Source organism: Neofelis nebulosa, chromosome 17, assembly GCF_028018385.1.
Source record: "Neofelis nebulosa isolate mNeoNeb1 chromosome 17, mNeoNeb1.pri, whole genome shotgun sequence".
Lineage (NCBI taxonomy): Eukaryota > Metazoa > Chordata > Mammalia > Carnivora > Felidae > Neofelis > Neofelis nebulosa.
The window spans coordinates 7,034,628-7,051,150 of NC_080798.1; the positions used below are offsets into that span (position 1 = coordinate 7,034,628).

General features: G+C 42.3%; 1 protein-coding gene across 14 annotated transcripts; it reads left to right on the forward strand.

Annotated features, from left to right (window-relative positions):
• Window positions 1-716: 716 nt before the first annotated feature.
• Window positions 717-14,667, forward strand: LOC131499862 (zinc finger protein 260-like). 14 transcript variants are annotated; one of them, XM_058708340.1, is made up of 6 exons: window positions 717-1,353; window positions 2,085-2,209; window positions 8,388-8,513; window positions 11,264-11,415; window positions 11,694-11,786; window positions 12,742-14,667. In XM_058708340.1, exons 4-6 carry the CDS (start codon window positions 11,277-11,279, stop codon window positions 14,601-14,603), a joined length of 2,094 nt encoding a protein of 697 aa, XP_058564323.1. In that variant the 5' UTR covers window positions 717-1,353; window positions 2,085-2,209; window positions 8,388-8,513; window positions 11,264-11,276; the 3' UTR covers window positions 14,604-14,667. The 14 variants fall into 14 exon arrangements, with proteins under 14 accessions (XP_058564323.1, XP_058564324.1, XP_058564312.1 ...); XM_058708341.1 differs by having other exon boundaries at window positions 11,273-11,415; XM_058708329.1 differs by having other exon boundaries at window positions 11,289-11,415.
• The last annotated feature ends 1,856 nt before the right edge of the window (window positions 14,668-16,523 follow it).

Genomic DNA, 16,523 nt, shown 5'->3' on the forward strand with positions numbered 1-16,523 from the left:
CTGTCTCTCTCAAAACTAAACTTAAAAAATCTTATTTGAAAATATAAAGGGCCTAAAGAACAAAGACAGGCTCATAGAAAAAGAATATGGTAGGAGACCTTGCTTTATCGGATTGTGAAGACTTGGAAAGCTCCCATAGCTAAAACATAGTGGTACCGGCACAGGGATAAACAAAGAGACCAGTGGAACAGAACGTCCTAAGTCAGAGCCATGAAGGGAAGGAGACTTGATTTATGACAGATGGTACTACATAGCAGTGGGGGAAACCGACTAAATAATGCTGCTGGGATCATTATCTGTGCGGTATTCACAAAAACAAATGACTGGTGGACTGTGACTAACGAGGATACACAGGATCCTTCTTTAATGTACTCAGTTTATGTTGGGACACGAGATACAAGAGTTAATCTTCTGGCGTGGACCTCGGGTCCCAGTGAATGCTTCACAACCGTCTCTCATCGCGAAGCACACATCCAGAGCGCTCTCCTCGTACCGCCCCTGCTCCTCCAGATCCAGTTCTAGCCTCCTAATCCCCGTTTTCTCAAACGTGCCGTGAACGCCTCCGGATTCCCAGCCCTGAAGTCCGCTCTTCCCTGTACGGATCCAGACTTTCCCAATATGGCCGCGCCCTCAGAGCGGCTTCCAAAGGGCGACGAGACAGAGCGGGAGCGGCCATTTCCGGCTCAGGCCTGGTCTGTGATTGGCTTAGCGTCCCGGTGAGGTTGGAAGACTGGAGGAGAGAGCGCTGAGGTCCTACTAAGCATGCGCGACGGCACTGACAGCCGCTGCCGAGGTGGAAGGACCGGACATGAGAAGTCTCGAAAAGTGGAGAAAGGATGGGCTGGATTTGCACCTTTCGTGTCTGGCCGGCCTACTCCGGTCGCCTACGGTGGCCATCTCGCTCTCCGTACAGCGCACGACGCAAGATGGCGGGCACGATCCGCAATGGCCGCTCCCACCAATACGCAGCGAAATCGTCGCGGCGGAGTTAGCCAGCGGTAATTCTAGCCGGGGCCGGAGTGAGGGTTTGTGGCTTGACCGCTCACTCCAAAGTGCTACTGAATCTGAGTAATGGCCCTGGACACGGGCCAGCACACCAGGTGAACGGAAGCGGAAGTGGCGTACTGAGGATTGGGTTCTCACGGCGTAAGGTCACAGATTCGCGGTCGAGGTCCTGTGAGGTTTCTGCAGGCTCCTTTCAGAGTCCCGCGTTGTGGGAATTCCTCGACCTGAGCTGCGGTTTGCGGTGGGTGCTCGTAGGAAGGGGCTTGTTTAAGGCGGTTTGGAGGCTGTCGGCGTCTTCGGCTGGCATCAGTGTTTAGGACGAGAGACCATTCCTGCTGACAGTGACAGGTGTGCTTCGGCACGCGCCCCCAGGCCGTAGACAGAGGCTCTGGGGGAGCCACTGACCCAGGGGCCCATCGGGGTCCGGTCGGTGAGGAAAGGATTGGGGGTTAGTCGTCTGGGGTTCCTGTGGTCCAAGTTCGAGCATCCGAGGGGTTCGTGATCCCTGTGAAAATAGCTGTCTGGGGGGCTGTGAGTAGGTGCAAGAGCGAAGGGCAGGGTGTGCAGCAGCCTGGCGTCCGTGGGAGAGGTGGGTGGGGTTGGCACGCGAGGAGGCCTCAGGTAGACAGACATTTGGGTGTGATGAAGCATTGAAGTATTAACGTTTCCCAGCTTTTCATACTGAATTTTAAGCATAAAGAGAACTCGAAAGAATAGCGAAGTGATCACGAGTATACCTGCCATAAATAGATCCATTGTTAAAAATTATGCCATAAACACTGTGTGCGCGTGTCAGCCAGTGTATACGTGTTTGCATGCAAGTGAAATCATGTTAGTCCCAGCTTTTTATGTCCGTTCTGCTACTTGTGTGATTTGGGGTGAGGTACCAAGTTCTATCTATAATTCGCATTTTTCTCATTCAGACAAATTGGTGTATCTACCTCACAGAGGTAGGTACTCCTGAGGGCCCTACCTTCATGACCTCATCAAACCTAATTATCTCCCAAAGGCCCTGTGTCCAAATACACAACTATACCTGGGTTTGGGGGTGTGAATTTTTTTTTTTTCTTTTTTTAAAGTAGGTTCCCCGCCCTAGGTAGGGCTTGAACTCACAACCCGGGACCCTGAGATCAAGCGTGGCATGCTCTACTGACTGAGTCAGCCAGGCGCCACCTAGAGGACATAAATATTAAGTCCATAACAGGTAGGTACTTGACAAAAGGAAGTTATGGTTATAGACTTATCATCAATAAAAGCAGATAAAAATCACCTTAAAGTGTCTGTACTATTTTCAAATGTATTTAAAAAAAAAATTTTTTTTTTAACGTTTATTTATTTTTGAGACAGAGACACAGCATGAACGGGGGAGGGGCAGAGAGAGAGAGGGAGACACAGAATCGGAAGCAGGCTCCAGGCTCTGAGCCATCAGCCCAGAGCCCGACGCGGGGCTCGAACTCGTGGACCGCGAGATCGTGACCTGAGCTAAAGTCGGACGCCTAACCGACTGAGCCACCCAGGTGCCCCCAATTTTGTTTTTTTAATTAAAAAAAAAAAAGTCTGTGATTCATCCATCTTGCATGTAAGTTTGGCTCATTAAAATGAATTTCATTGCATGAATATAGTGTAGTTCACGCATCCATTCTCCTACTGTTGGACATTCGTATTGTTTCTGGGTTTCGGCTGTTAAAAGTAGTGAAGTTCCAAAGTCTTATAGATCTCCTGGTCATTGTGAGAATTTATATAGTCTAGCCCAGAAGTATAATTTCTGACATAAAATAGATTAATTTTCATCTAGAAGGAAAAGCCAAATTTCTCTTGTACCACCTTACTCTCTCATCAGTATTGTAAAAGTGCCTGTTGATCAGTAAGCTTTCCAACACTTAGTATTTTCATTCTTGTTTTTGACCATCTTTTGGGTGTCAAAGTCCTCTCGTTGTGGTCTCCAAATGTACTATTCCCATAACTATGATGGTTGATTATCTTTTTTTTTAAATTTTAATGTTTATTTATTTTGAGAGAGAGAAAGACACAGCATGAGTCGGGGAGGGGCAGAGACAGAGGAGAGAGAGAATCCTAGGCAGGCTCCACGCTGTCAGCACAGTGCCTGATGTGGGGCTCAAACTCACAAAACCGTGAGATCATGACCTGAGCAGAGATCAAGAGTCGGATACTTAACCAACTGAGCCACCTGGGTGCCCCGATTATCTTTTTATATGTTCATTGGCCAGTTTTATTTTATTTACTTACTTTAATTTTTAAATTTCATTACAGTTGATACAACCACGTTACAGGTGTACAACATAGTGATTCAACATCTTTATATATTACGTTGGCCAATTTTAAAACTTACAAGTTTGTCTTTACTCATTTTAGAGAAGAGTCACGTACTTAGAAACTTAGTCTTTTGCTAGGTATTTTGTGATAAACCATTTGCTTGGGCTTTGTTCCCAGTTCCTGGGAGGTAGCCTCTAAATTGTTGGAATGTCCTAAGTGACAGGCGTGTCCCTGTTATTATTCATGGTGGGTCTATGGGTAGTTTATGCCAATGAGGAGACTTGGCATGGGGCTGTTTATGCCAGAAAGACCAACCATGCGATTAGAGGGTGGGGGCTTTGAGCCTGGTGAGACCAGCCTTAGCTCCCAGATGGTGGTGGTGCTGGGGGCTGAGTCAAATGGCCAGTGATTAAATCAGTCCTGCTTACTGATTACTGAAATTCTAATAAAAACTACAGACACTGAAACTCAGATGCACCTCTGTGGTGGCAATACCCTACATATTGGCACTCGTGGATATGCTGGACGGATAAGTAATGTGTCCCGACTCCCAGAGGATAGGACAATGGAAACTTCTGGTTTGGGATCCTCCCGAACCTCACCCTCTTGTCCCTCTCTCCATTTGACTGCTTATGATTTGCATTCTTTTGCTATAATCTGTTACCTTGCACAGGTTCCCCCCAGGTACTTCATAGGTTTTGCTGGTATTGTAAATACTGGTTTTAACCCCTTTTAAACCTTAATTGTTGTTTGAATGTGAAATTCCAATTGATGTTTATATTGATCTCAAAACAGTTGCATAATGACAGTTTTGGTTTTTTTCCAGTCTTCTTTCAATTGATTTTGCCCATTTTATTGCTCAGGTTCTGATCTGTGGTACATTTTTGACTAAAGGTTCAGTGAGAGGTTATCCGTGTCCCTGAGTTTAAAGAAATGTGCTGTGGATTATTTTGTAGATACTCTTTCTTGTCTATTTCCAGTTTAGTAATATATATTTTTTTTAATTGAGTGGCTTGGGGTTTTCTGACATCTCTTTTCTTCATCTTTCGAGAGAATTAAATGGTTCTTATTAAACTATCCTTGCATTACTGGAATAAAGTCAGCTGTGCATAGTACAGTTCTTCTGTATTCAGTTTTCCTAGTATATACCTCCTACATACCAGTGGATACAGTTACCTAGCATTTTATTTCGAGTTTTTTTAAAATTATTTTTTTCCTAAGCAATCTCTGCACCCAACATGGGGCTCAAACTCACAACCCTGAGATCAAGAGTTACATCCTCAGGGCGCCTGGGTGGCTCAGTCCGTTAAACGTCTGACTCCGGCTCAGGTCATGATCTTGTGGTGTAAGGGTTAAATTGTAGTGTAGGGCTAATGCTTAGCTGGAAAAATAACAGCTTGTGTTGACACTGAAGGTTAAGAGATAACAGCCTTGCTTTGCTCTGGTAAACTACGCCTCATACTCTTGTAAATTAGGCTTCACCAATTAAGGAAACAAAAGTTCAAAGAAAAGAGCATCAGAGGCAGGGTCAAGGAGATCCACTGGTTGCAACTTAGAGGCAGAAAGTCTAAAGTAAACACCTCATTAGGCAACTGTTTCTAACTCATCTGGAAACTGTTTCTTCGTTCTGTTCCCAGGTGATGATAAAACGATGTGATCGGTTATAAAAAACTCTGTACCCCGGCTGTTCGAGGCTGCACTCTTATCAAGAGTGTTGGTCCCGATCGTTGGCCTTGCCTCTCATTGTAATAAACTTTGTTGTGACTGTCACTGGTGCCCGTAGCATTCTGTTTCAGGAGTCGTGTGGATGCAACAGTGGTTGATGAGTTCAAGCTCTGCATCAAGCTCTGTGCTTTCAGCTTTAGATCCTCTGTCTCCCTCTCTCTCTGCCCCTCTCCCTCTCATGCGCGCTCACTCTTCTCTCTCTCTCAGATATAAATAAACATTAAAAAAAGAGAATACCATTAAAAACAAAAGAGTTGCATGCTCTATCCACTGAGCCAGCCAGGAGTCCCTTATTTCAGGTTTTTAATTTTTTTTTCAACGTTTTTTATTTATTTTTGGGACAGAGAGAGACAGAGCATGAACGGGGAAGGGGCAGAGAGAGAGGGAGACACAGAATCGGAAACAGGCTCCAGGCTCCGAGCCATCAGCCCAGAGCCTGACGCGGGGCTCGAACTCACAGACCTCGAGATCGTGACCTGGCTGAAGTCGGACGCTCAACCGACGGCGCCACCCAGGCGCCCCTAGGTTTTTATAGAGAAGCTAATAAATGCAATTGGCCTATAAATTTCTTTCTCCCATTGTCTTTGAAATCCAGTTCTGTTTTCTTCAGTTCTCCTACAGTCTAAGACACAGAGTTGTATTTTCTTTCAGAGTTCTCAGCAGTGTGATATTGAGAGTAATAAACTGTGTCCAAGTATTTCCAGGATGTCCTGGCATCTCCATATTACTCTGTGGTAAATTAATTTTGCATAGCCAGAATTAATTCTTTAACAGTCAGCACTGCTCGGAGTACATAAGAGATCCAACTGGGATTTTGTGTGAAGATAAAGTCTCAACAAGAGATAAGTATTTGAGATGTTAGTTGAGACTTCATTGCAGAATTGAAGGACACAAACTTTGTTTTCAGAGGCAGACAGCCTGTATTTGTTTTGCTTTTGCTTTTGTAGGCAAAAGTTAGCTTGATTGAGGTATAATTTACATACAATAACACTTATCAGTTCTTTTGTTTTTTTCTTTTTTTTGAGCGAGGGAGTGCCAGTGGAGGATGGGCAGAGAGAGAGAGAGAGAGAGAGAGAGAGAGAGAATCCCAAACAGGCTGTGAACTATGAGCGCAGAGCCCATTGTGGGGCTCGAACTCACAAACCGTGAGACCATTACCTGAGTGAACTCAGATGCTCAACCAACTAAGCCACCCAGGTGCCCCTCGGTCTTTTAAATTATAGCCATTCTGGGGCACCTGGCAAGTCTTGATCTCAGGGTCGTCAGTTGGAGCTCTACATTGGGCCTAGAGCTTAATTATATAAATAAATACATATATACACACATATGTAAACACATAAATAAATGACCATTCTAACAGGTTTGTAGCAATATTTTATTTTGGTTTTAATTTGCTTTCGTTGTGTAACCTAAAACAGTTTTTCATGTGCTTAATTGCTGTCTCTCTATGTTTGGGAGGAAGTGTCTGTTTAAATCTTTTGTTCCTTTTTTTTACTAGATTGTCTCTTTTGTGAAGTTGGAAAAGTTCTTCATATTTTTTACATAGAAGTCTTTCAATCAAGTATGCACTTCATTAATGTTTTACTCTAACCTCCTCTGGCTTGATCCTTCATTTTACAATGATCTTTTGCATATCAAAAATTTTTAGTAATGAGGAAGTCCAATTTATCATTTTTTTTTTGTTTGTTTATTGTGCGTTTTGTGCCCTGTAATAAATCTTTGCCTAATCCAAGATCACTTAAAGTTTTTCTGTGCTTGGGGCTCCTGGATGGCTCAGTTAGTTAAGCATTCAACTCTTGATTTCAGCTCAAGTCATGATCTCCTGTGCACTGACGGCACAGAGGCTGCTTGGGATTCTCTCTTTCTCTCTCTCTCTGCCCCGCTTCCTCCCCCTTCTCTCTTCTCTCTCCTAAAACAAATAAATAAACTTAAAAATTTTTTTCTGTGCTTTCTTCTAGAAGTATCACAGTTTCAATTCTTACAACTGTAATCTATTTGAGTTAATTTTGGTATGAGGTAAACGTAAATGTCCTAGTGTTTCAGTCACATTTGTTAAGTATTTTAATAGTTTTTCATCATGTTCATGCTTGTCTCTAATGTGTTGAATATATGGAGTATATATATAATAGCATTTTTTAATTTTTTAATGTTTATTTGAGAGAGAGAGAGAGAGACAGACAGACAGCTCAAGCAGGGGAGGGACAGAGATAAAGGGAGACAAAGAATCCAAAGCAGGCTCCAGGCTACAAGCTGTCAGCACAGAGCCCGACATGGGGCTCGAACCCACAAACCACGAGATCATGACCTGAGCTCACCCTACTGAGCCACCCAGGTGTGCCTATGATAGCGTTTTTAGTGTACTGGGTGCCAGGTCTCTCCCTTTGGCCATTTTTGTCTCTTTCTCTTGCTTGATTTCCCCCCTAGCCATGGGTCATATTTCCTTGCTTCTCTGCATCTCTGGTCATTTTTGATTGGATATCATATATCGTCAGCTTCACACTGTTTGCAGGATTTTCTTTTATTCCTTTCACTACTTTTGAGGTTTGCTCTGGGATGTAACCAAGTTACTCTGAAAGAGTTTTGATTCTTTGGAGGCTTTCTTTTAAGCTTTCTTAGGTGGGGCCATAAGAGTCTTTTTGGTCTTATTTTGTCCCCATTATTGAGGTAATATTCTCCTGAGACCTCTGCACATTTGAAAAACAGGCATACTAGAAGGTCTTTCCACCCAGGCTAGTGGGAACACTGGCTGTTCCTGATCTGGTGTGAGCTCCAGGAATTGTTGGACCTTCTCCTTTCCTCACAGTTCATTAGACCTTAGCCAGAGACTCAAAAGAACCCTCTGTGCATCTGCAGAGTGAGTTTTCCCTCTCTCTCTTCTCTGGTATACTGCCTGGCAAGTGCTCGTCATCTTTGCTTCCTCAGACTTTGACTTTTTTATCATTAATTCAGCAAGCCTGCTAGCCTCTTTGGGTTCCTTCTCCCCAACTGTGGCCTAGAAGGTCTCCAGGCAGTGAGTCTCAGCACACAAATGTTCCCCTTCTTCTCTGACTTCTGTGTCTGAAAATAGTTGTTTTAGATATTTCCCCCATTTTTTTTTAGTTGATTAGGATGAAAGGATAATTCATCATTCTGGTAATTTCCCTGGAATCAGATTCTATCATTTCTGAGGGTTTGCGTCTTAATCCTTGGTCCACCAGTTACCGTGTGGCTTTTAGTTAGGTGTTTGATCTTTCTTTTCTTTCAAATGGAATAATTATAGTCTAGCCACTAGGATTGTAGGGTTAAGTGAGAAATGAAGACGCTTAAAAACAGTTCCTTGCCTGCACAGGAACTTGCTTTTATTATTATTTCCATGCCAAACAAATCTTTCTTTGAATCCACAGATGCTGCCTTCCCAGAATGAGGCACTTCCTATAAAGGAAAATAAGTAGATCTCGAGTCTAGAAATTCATCCTGAGGATACTCTTGACACCGGAGACACCTGAATGCTGAAAATGACCAAGTCCCAGGTGAGCTGTTTATTTCCCATATTTCTAGAGGTTTATAAAAATGCATACAATCTGATGCTTGCCAGAGTTGGTAAGGGAGTGAGGAGTTGGGCAAAATGGGTGAAGGGAAGTGGAAGATACAGGCTTTCAGTTTTGGAATGAAGAAATCATGAGCATAAAAGCTACAGCATAGGGTAGCACCTGGGTGGCCCAATCGGTTGAGCAGCCGGCTCTTGATTTCACTCAAGTCATGATCCCAGGATCTTGGAATCGAGTCCCATATCAGGCTTCACGCTGAGAGCCTAAAATTCCCTCTCTCCCTCTGCCCCTTCCCTACTCACACTCTCTTTCTCTCTAAAATAAAACAATTAAAAAAAATTTTTTAATGTACAGCATAGGGAATGTAATCAATGATATTGTAATAGTGTTGTATTTAGACAGCTACACATGCAGTGAACACGACATGACTATAGTTTGTTGAGTCTCTATTATACAACTGAAACTAATGTAACATTGTGTGACAACTAATTAACTAGTTAACAATTTAAAACACGTACACAATCAAAGTGAACTATGTATATAGACACATTGCAGCTGGGAGAGATGTGCTTAGACCCAGAGACGGAATAAATGATCCAGAGGAGCCAATGAGGAAGGGAGTTCTAGCTAATCTGCATGTCACATGTTGCCAGGTGCTAACAGTTGGAACATTGCCACATAAGCAGTGGGATCCAGAGCTGAGTTGCAGACATATCTGTGGTAATACTGGAAACCATCACAAAATAATAAAAACATGTTATAAGATTTACTTTGTATAGGGGCACCTGGGTGGCTCAGTTAGTTAAAGTGTCTGACTTGCGCTCAGGTCATGATCTCACCACTTGTGAGTTCGAGCCCCGTATCAGGCTCTGTGCTGATAGCTCAGAGCTTGGAGCCTGCTTCCAATTCTGTGTCTTCCTCTCTCTCTCTGCCCCTCCCCTGCTCATGCTCTGTCTCTCTTTATCTCAAAAATTAATAAACATTTTTTAAAAAAGGGATTTACTTTGTATATAAGGAGGAAGCACATGAACTTTTTGAGTAAATATTCCCAGGCATTAAGTGTGAAGAAGTGTCCTCAAACATCGATGGGTCTTCCTCTCCTGTCCTTCTCCAGAGTATGGACCCAGTGAACGGTCATCTTCCTAAGGAAATGTAGGAGATATAAAAGGCATAGCTAGAAAACTTAAAAAAAAAATATCTTATTTGCAAAGAGTAATGCTCACCTAAGGGTCATTGTGCAGATCATTGTGTTAACACATATGAAGTGTTTAGAGCAATACATAGTAAGTGCTTTCTGTTTGCTTTTGTATCATGAGTTAATATGTAGCACAATTTCTAAAAGGTAATTCTGAGCATAACATACTTTTGTATATGAAAAACACTGCAGGCGCACCTGGCTGGCTCGGTTGGAAGAGCATGTGACTCTTGATCTTGGGGTCATGAGTTCAAGCCCTGCATTTGGTGTAGAGATTACATACATAAACTAACTTAAAAAAAAAGAAAAAAGAAAAACACTATAGTGTCTACCAAGTGTCTATAGGAAATGTAAACACTTGCTCCAAGGTCTGTTGCTGCCTGTGCCCAGGGCATCTGTTCTCTTTGGCCTCTTTTGTCTCGCTGAACTTTTTGCAGTTTCTTGAAGCCAGTATGGTACTTAACACTTTTTTTTTTTAACTTTATTTATTTTGAGAGAAAAAGAAAGGGCACAAGCAGGAGAGGGGGAGAGAGAGGATCCCAAGCAGGCTCAGCGCTATCAGCACAAAGCCCAACTTGGGGCTTGAACCCACGAACTGTGAGATCATGACCTGAGCTGAAATCAAGAGTCAGCTGTTCCACTGACCAAGCCACCCAGGCTCCCCAGGATTTAACACTTTGAACTCGTCCTCCCTTTGGAAGACCCATGGCCCCCACCTCTTCTAGCTCTTACTGTGGGACACACCACTGAACATACCGGATGTAGCTCTAGCTTGACCACTTCTTCAGGACTGTTATTTCTCCACCTACTTGTGCCCATGTTTTAACTTGAGTATACTTCTGTCGTAACCCTTAAACCATAATGTCTTCCCATATGTCAACTCTGTCAAGGAGTGTACTTGCCACTCTGCACTATCAGAAGCTACATGAAGGCTGGATTATGCTTTATTTCCTTTTTTAGTGCATATGTGTTCCTATTACAGTAGGTAACATTACTCATTTTTAAAAAGTTAACTTGAGAGAAAAGAGTATGCGCACGTGGGAATGGGGAGGGGCAGAGAGGGGCAGGGGGCGGGAGAGAGAGACAGAGAGAGAGAGAGAGAGAGAGAGAGAGAGAGAGAGAGAGAGAGAGAGAGAGAGAATATGAATGAATCAATCAATCATCCATCCCAACCAGGCTCCGCGCTGTCAGCACAGAGCCGACTCGGGGCTTGATCTCACAAACCGTGAGATCATGACCTGAGCTGAGCTCAAGAGTCGGACACTTAACCAACTGAGCCACCCAGGCGCCCCAACATTAAACACTCCTAAGGTGGGTTGCAGATCGTTTTTAGGCAAAGTTTTAGCAACATTTTGCATGGGTGAATGAATGAGTGAAGTGAATGAAGAATGCAGAAAGGATAGCTTAAATGAAGTTATTAGCCCACAAAGCATAAATCAAAACTAGGCATAGAGAAATACTTGTTTATAAATGTCTATAGCAAAAATAATCAGAATAATATCTATCTCCTACATTTTTTCCATTATATTAACTCCAGATCAAAAAGGGTTATGTTATTACAGGGCTTATTGTCATTCAGTGATGTGGCTGTGGATTTCACCTGGGAAGAATGGGAGCTGCTAGATACTGTTCAGAAGAACCTCTACCGGGATGTGATGTTGGAAAATTACAGCAACCTAATGTCATTGGGTAAAGACAACTTTCCTAAATATCTCAGCATGAGCCCATTAATTGCCCTTCCCCCCCCCCCCCATTGCTACAATTTATGGGTACTCTGATATCCTTAATGATTTTGGACTTGGAAAGGTGATAGAACCTATTTTCCTTATGACCAGTGATGGTACTTATTTTCATTTTTGGAATAAAGAGTTTCTGTTCTGCTGACATTTACTGTCTGTTCCCTAAAACAGAACTTTCCTTCAATAGGCCCTAATACTGCTCAGTTCTCTGTGATGACCCCTTGACAGGTTATCACGCTCCCTGGCCAGAAGCAACGGTTCACGTGGAGAAAGGAGTGCAAGGACTGGTAGAGAGAGAATTCCCAAGTTCGTGTGGTCCAGGTGAGTATACCAGTGCAGTGGGAGTTAGCGGAAGCCAAGTGACAGTTGATCTTGGTGCTTTGGGACCCTTGTTATTTTGGGTTTTTTTTCTCATCGTCTTTGAACCTTTAGAGGTGACTTTGAGTGAACAGAGGTCACCAGTGTGAACGGTGCTTCCTTCTCTTACCGTGTATGACTCATTTGCTAGCCACCTCAGAGAAGACGTACCTCCTTTTTTCTGCCCTGGGTCAGATCTTGGCCTGTTTCATTCGGTCTTTCCTTTTTGGCTCAGTTGTTCTTTTGCAGCTTGTTAGACACAACCCACTTTCCCCATGTCTTACCCATATTCACTTAGCTCTCCTTCTTTTTTTTTTTTTTTTTTTAAAGAGGTAAGCTTTTTTTTTTTTTTTTAAAGAGGTATGCTTTTTTTTTTTTTTTTTTTTTTAATGTTTGTTTTCGAGAAAGAGGGAGAGTGAGCAGGGGAGGGGAGAGGGAAGGGGAGACAGAGAATCCCAAGCAGGCTTGCGCTGTCAGTGCAAAGCCCAACATGGGGCTTGAACCCTCACACCATAAGATAATGACCTGAGCTGAAGTTGCGGACACTCAACCAACTGAGCCACCTGGGCACCCCCACATAGCCCTTCTGTTACGCTTCTAGAGATTTCATAGATTCCCTCCAAAATTTGATGACACCCATGTCCTTCAGTTCATTACTTATTATCTATTTCTTTTATTGGATGCCTCTGACTTCTGTGCACCTGCTGTGTCACTTTCTCCATTCTCTTTAGATAGGGACTTGAGATTCCATCCCCCTCCATTTCATAATGATAGGATTTTTTTCTTTTCCCTGAAGTAATGTGGCAGGTTTAGGATTAGTATCAGGAAAATATTGAGAATGATGAATCTGTTAAGCAATAATGAAAATAATGCATTGGGAAAAATTTTTTCTCTGAGCAAAACTTTGTTCCATTTGCAGAAAGACCCCTTCAGTGTTTCTCAAGAGGAATACGTTTGAAACAATATTCAGATTCAAAACTTCAGAATAAAAATTCTGCAGAAATGAATTCCAATGAATTAAGTGGCCATGGGAAATCATTTTTCCATACCCTACATGAAACCTGCCATACTTCAGCCCAGTACAGTGAACATAATTTCAGTGTGAAGACTTTCAGCACGGTGAAAAATCTCAAAAGACATCACAGAATTCACACAGAAGGAAAACCTTATGAATGCAGTGAATGTCCCAAATCCTTCAGGTATAAGTCAAAGCTCATAATACACCAGAGAACTCATACAGGAGAGAAGCCGTACAGATGCCCTGAATGTCAGAAAGCTTTCAGTACAAAATGTCATCTTACTCTGCACCAGAGAACTCATACAGGAGAGAAACCGTATGGATGTTTTGAGTGTCCAAAGTCTTTCAGAACAAAGTATCATCTCATTTTACACCACAGGACTCACACGGGAGAGAAACCCTACGAATGCAAAGAATGTGGCAAAGCCTACAGAGAGAAGACAAAGCTCAGGTTGCATTACCGCACACACACAGGAGAGAAACCTTTTGAGTGTAGTGACTGTGGGAAAGGTTTCATGCAGAAGTCAAACCTACTTATCCATCAAAGAACTCATACAGGAGACAGACCCTATGCATGTAAAGAATGTGAAAAGACCTTCTGCAGTAAGTCTCAGCTTGTTGTTCACCAGCGAACTCACACACGAGAAAAATCGTACGAATGCAAGGAATGTGGGAAAGCCTTCAGTAAAAACTCACATCTCCTGACACATCAGAGAATTCATATAGGAGAGAAGCCTTATGAATGCAATGAGTGTGGAAAAGCTTTCGTACACACATCACAGCTCACTGTACATCAGAGAAATCATACAGGAAGAAAACCTTATGAGTGCAAGGAATGTGGGAAAGCCTTCAATAAAAAGTCACACTTCATAACACATCAGAGAATCCATACGGGAGAGAAGCCTTATGAATGCAGTGAATGTGGAAAAGCATTTATAGACAACTCCCAGCTTATCGTTCATCGAAGAACTCACACAGGAGAGAAACCTTATGAGTGCAAGGAATGTGGGAAAGCCTTTAATAAAAAGTCATCCCTCATAACACATCAGAGAATTCATACAGGAGAGAAGCCTTATGAATGCAGTGAGTGTGGAAAAGCCTTCATAGACAAGTCACATCTCATTGTCCATCAGCGAACTCATACGGGAGAGAAACCCTATGAATGCAGTGAGTGTGGAAAAGCTTTCATACGAAAGGCAATGCTCATTGTCCATCACAGAACGCATACAGGAGAGAAACCCTTTGTATGTCTCGAATGCCAGAAAGCCTTTAGCAGTATGGCAATGCTCAGTAGACATCAGTTGATTCACACAGGAGAGAAACCCCATGGATGCAATGAATGTGGAAAAGCTTTCCGCCAAAAAAGCCATCTTATTATCCATCAACGGTGCCATACTGGAGAGAAACCCTATGGGTGTGTTCCATGCGGTCAGATCTTCAACCAGAAGTCACAGCTCATTAGACATCAGAGACGCCACCACACAGGAGAGAAACCATATCAGTGCACTCAATGTGGGAAAGCCTTTTTTGAGAAATCATACCTCAGTGTTCATCAGAGAAGTCACGTGGGACAGAAACCTTATCACTGTAATGAGTGTGGGAAAACATTCTCTGTCAAGTTCTTTCTCACTTCACATGAGGAAATTCACACAGGAAAGAAATCTCGGGAACACAGCGCTGGAAAGACTTTAGTGAAGGGCCAGATCTCACAGAATACAAAAGAATCCACACAAAGGACACCCTCTGAATGCAGGGAATGTTAGGATAATTTTGGTCTTTGTCAGTTCCAGAAAACTTATCCAGGAGGGACCTTTTAAATGCAGTGAATATAGGGGCGCCTGGGTGGCGCAGTCGGTTAAGCGTCCGACTTCAGCCAGGTCACGATCTCGCGGTCCGTGAGTTCGAGCCCCGCGTCAGGCTCTGGGCTGATGGCTCGGAGCCTGGAGCCTGTTTCCGATTCTGTGTCTCCCTCTCTCTCTGCCCCTCCCCTGTTCATGCTCTGTCTCTCTCTCTGTCCCAAAAATAAATAAAAAACGTTGAAAAAAAAAATTAAAAAAAAAAAAAAAATGCAGTGAATATAGGAAAGCCATCTACCACCAGTGTAGCCTAATTTCATTAGGGAAAGGCCTACAAATGAGGTGAAAAGTCAACATCTTTTTTCGAGAAGAGAAATCCCATTATACGTCACACAGAAATAAAACCTGGCCGCAACAGATGTGTTTGAGGGGTCATGATATAATAGTTTTCACTGAGGGGGAAGAAAAAAACTCGTAAATGTTGGGAATCCTGGAACACCTTCCAAACAAATGAGCTTTCACACCAAAGAAGATAGCTGACTGAAGACTTGTGATAAGAGATGCCTCTGGCATGAAGTCCGAAACTTACTGTGCATCAGATAATACTTATTAAGGAGAGTTAGTGTAATGTAATGACGCTGGGCCAGTTGCTTACATATAAACTTTATAATAGAAATTCTGTTCCTGTCACATTACCATTTATTTATAAAAAATACAACATGAAGTAGTCAAGAAGAGCAAATAACTGCAGTATGCTAAAAGACAGTTTTGTTTCATGTTTGAATATATGGAATAGTCAAAGCAGTAAATTAAGAAAGGTCCAAGATGTATGTGATTTTGTGTCCAGAGGATTTTTGTAGCACATGTATGTCCTGAGTTTCAGGTTTCATAAGATCATGAAAGAAAATCGTATACCATAAAATTTCTTGTTTGTAGGTGTAGAATCCATCAAGAAATGCCAGCATTGTAAATTTTTGTATATCTTATAAATTGCAAGGGAAGTAATTAGGCTTAAAACTAAACAAGACTTAAAAAAAAAACTTGGCTGGTATGTGTAAACGGATCTAGTAATACTTTTTAGCCATTTGGGATAATATTCTTTTTTAACACAAATTGTCTTCTGCCACTCTGATTTAATTGATTTAAATATATCAATACGTGTGGTGTAAAAGTTAAATAAGTCTATAGAATAAACAAGGTCCCTTTTCACCATTTCCCCAAATCCTCCCTTTCCTTTTCCATTATTATTTTTTTTAATGTTTATTTGAGAGAGAGAGTGTGTGTGCGCATGAGCAGGGGAGGGGCAGAGAGAGAGCAGGAGAAAGAGAATCCCAGGCAGGCTCCACACTGTCAGTGCAGAGCCCAATGCTGGGCTCAATCCCCCGAACCATGAGATCAGGAGCCAAAATTCAGAGTCGGAAGCTTAACTGACTGAGCCACCCAGGTACCCCCCAAAATACTGAGATTTAAGAGTGATGAGTAATCACAACTCTTCTGTCCCTGAGTTTTGAAAAACTGGAAGCAGCTGGTATCTGCCCCACTCCCCTGCTCATATACTCTCTAAAATAAAAAAATAAACTTTAATTTTAAGTAAATAAAACCTAAAAAAAAAAAAATCCATGTTTAAAGTAATCATTAAGGGAACAGGAACAGAGTCCATATTTTCCAAACTAGTCAAGGGCAAAGGGAGAATGAATAAAAAACAAAAATTATCATGAACCCAAAAGAAGGCAGAGTATAAAGAAACGTGGAATAAAAAAAGATAAATTTATGCCGATAAAAATATTTATAAAAGTTTTGAACAACATAACAAAAATCGATGTAATGGAGGTATTGTATACAATGTTCTCAAAATTCACAGAATTTTCAAGCACTTATTTTCCAAAG

Excerpts from the sequence above, each read along its gene's own strand:
- LOC131499862 (XM_058708329.1), top strand. The coding sequence starts at position 8,490 with ATGCTGAAAATGACCAAGTCCCAG. Across the intron at positions 8,514-11,288 it reads TGAAAATGACCAAGTCCCAG|GGCTTATTGTCATTCAGTGA; the intron begins GTGAGCTGTTTA and ends ATGTTATTACAG. Across the intron at positions 11,787-12,741 it reads CCCAAGTTCGTGTGGTCCAG|AAAGACCCCTTCAGTGTTTC; the intron begins GTGAGTATACCA and ends TTCCATTTGCAG.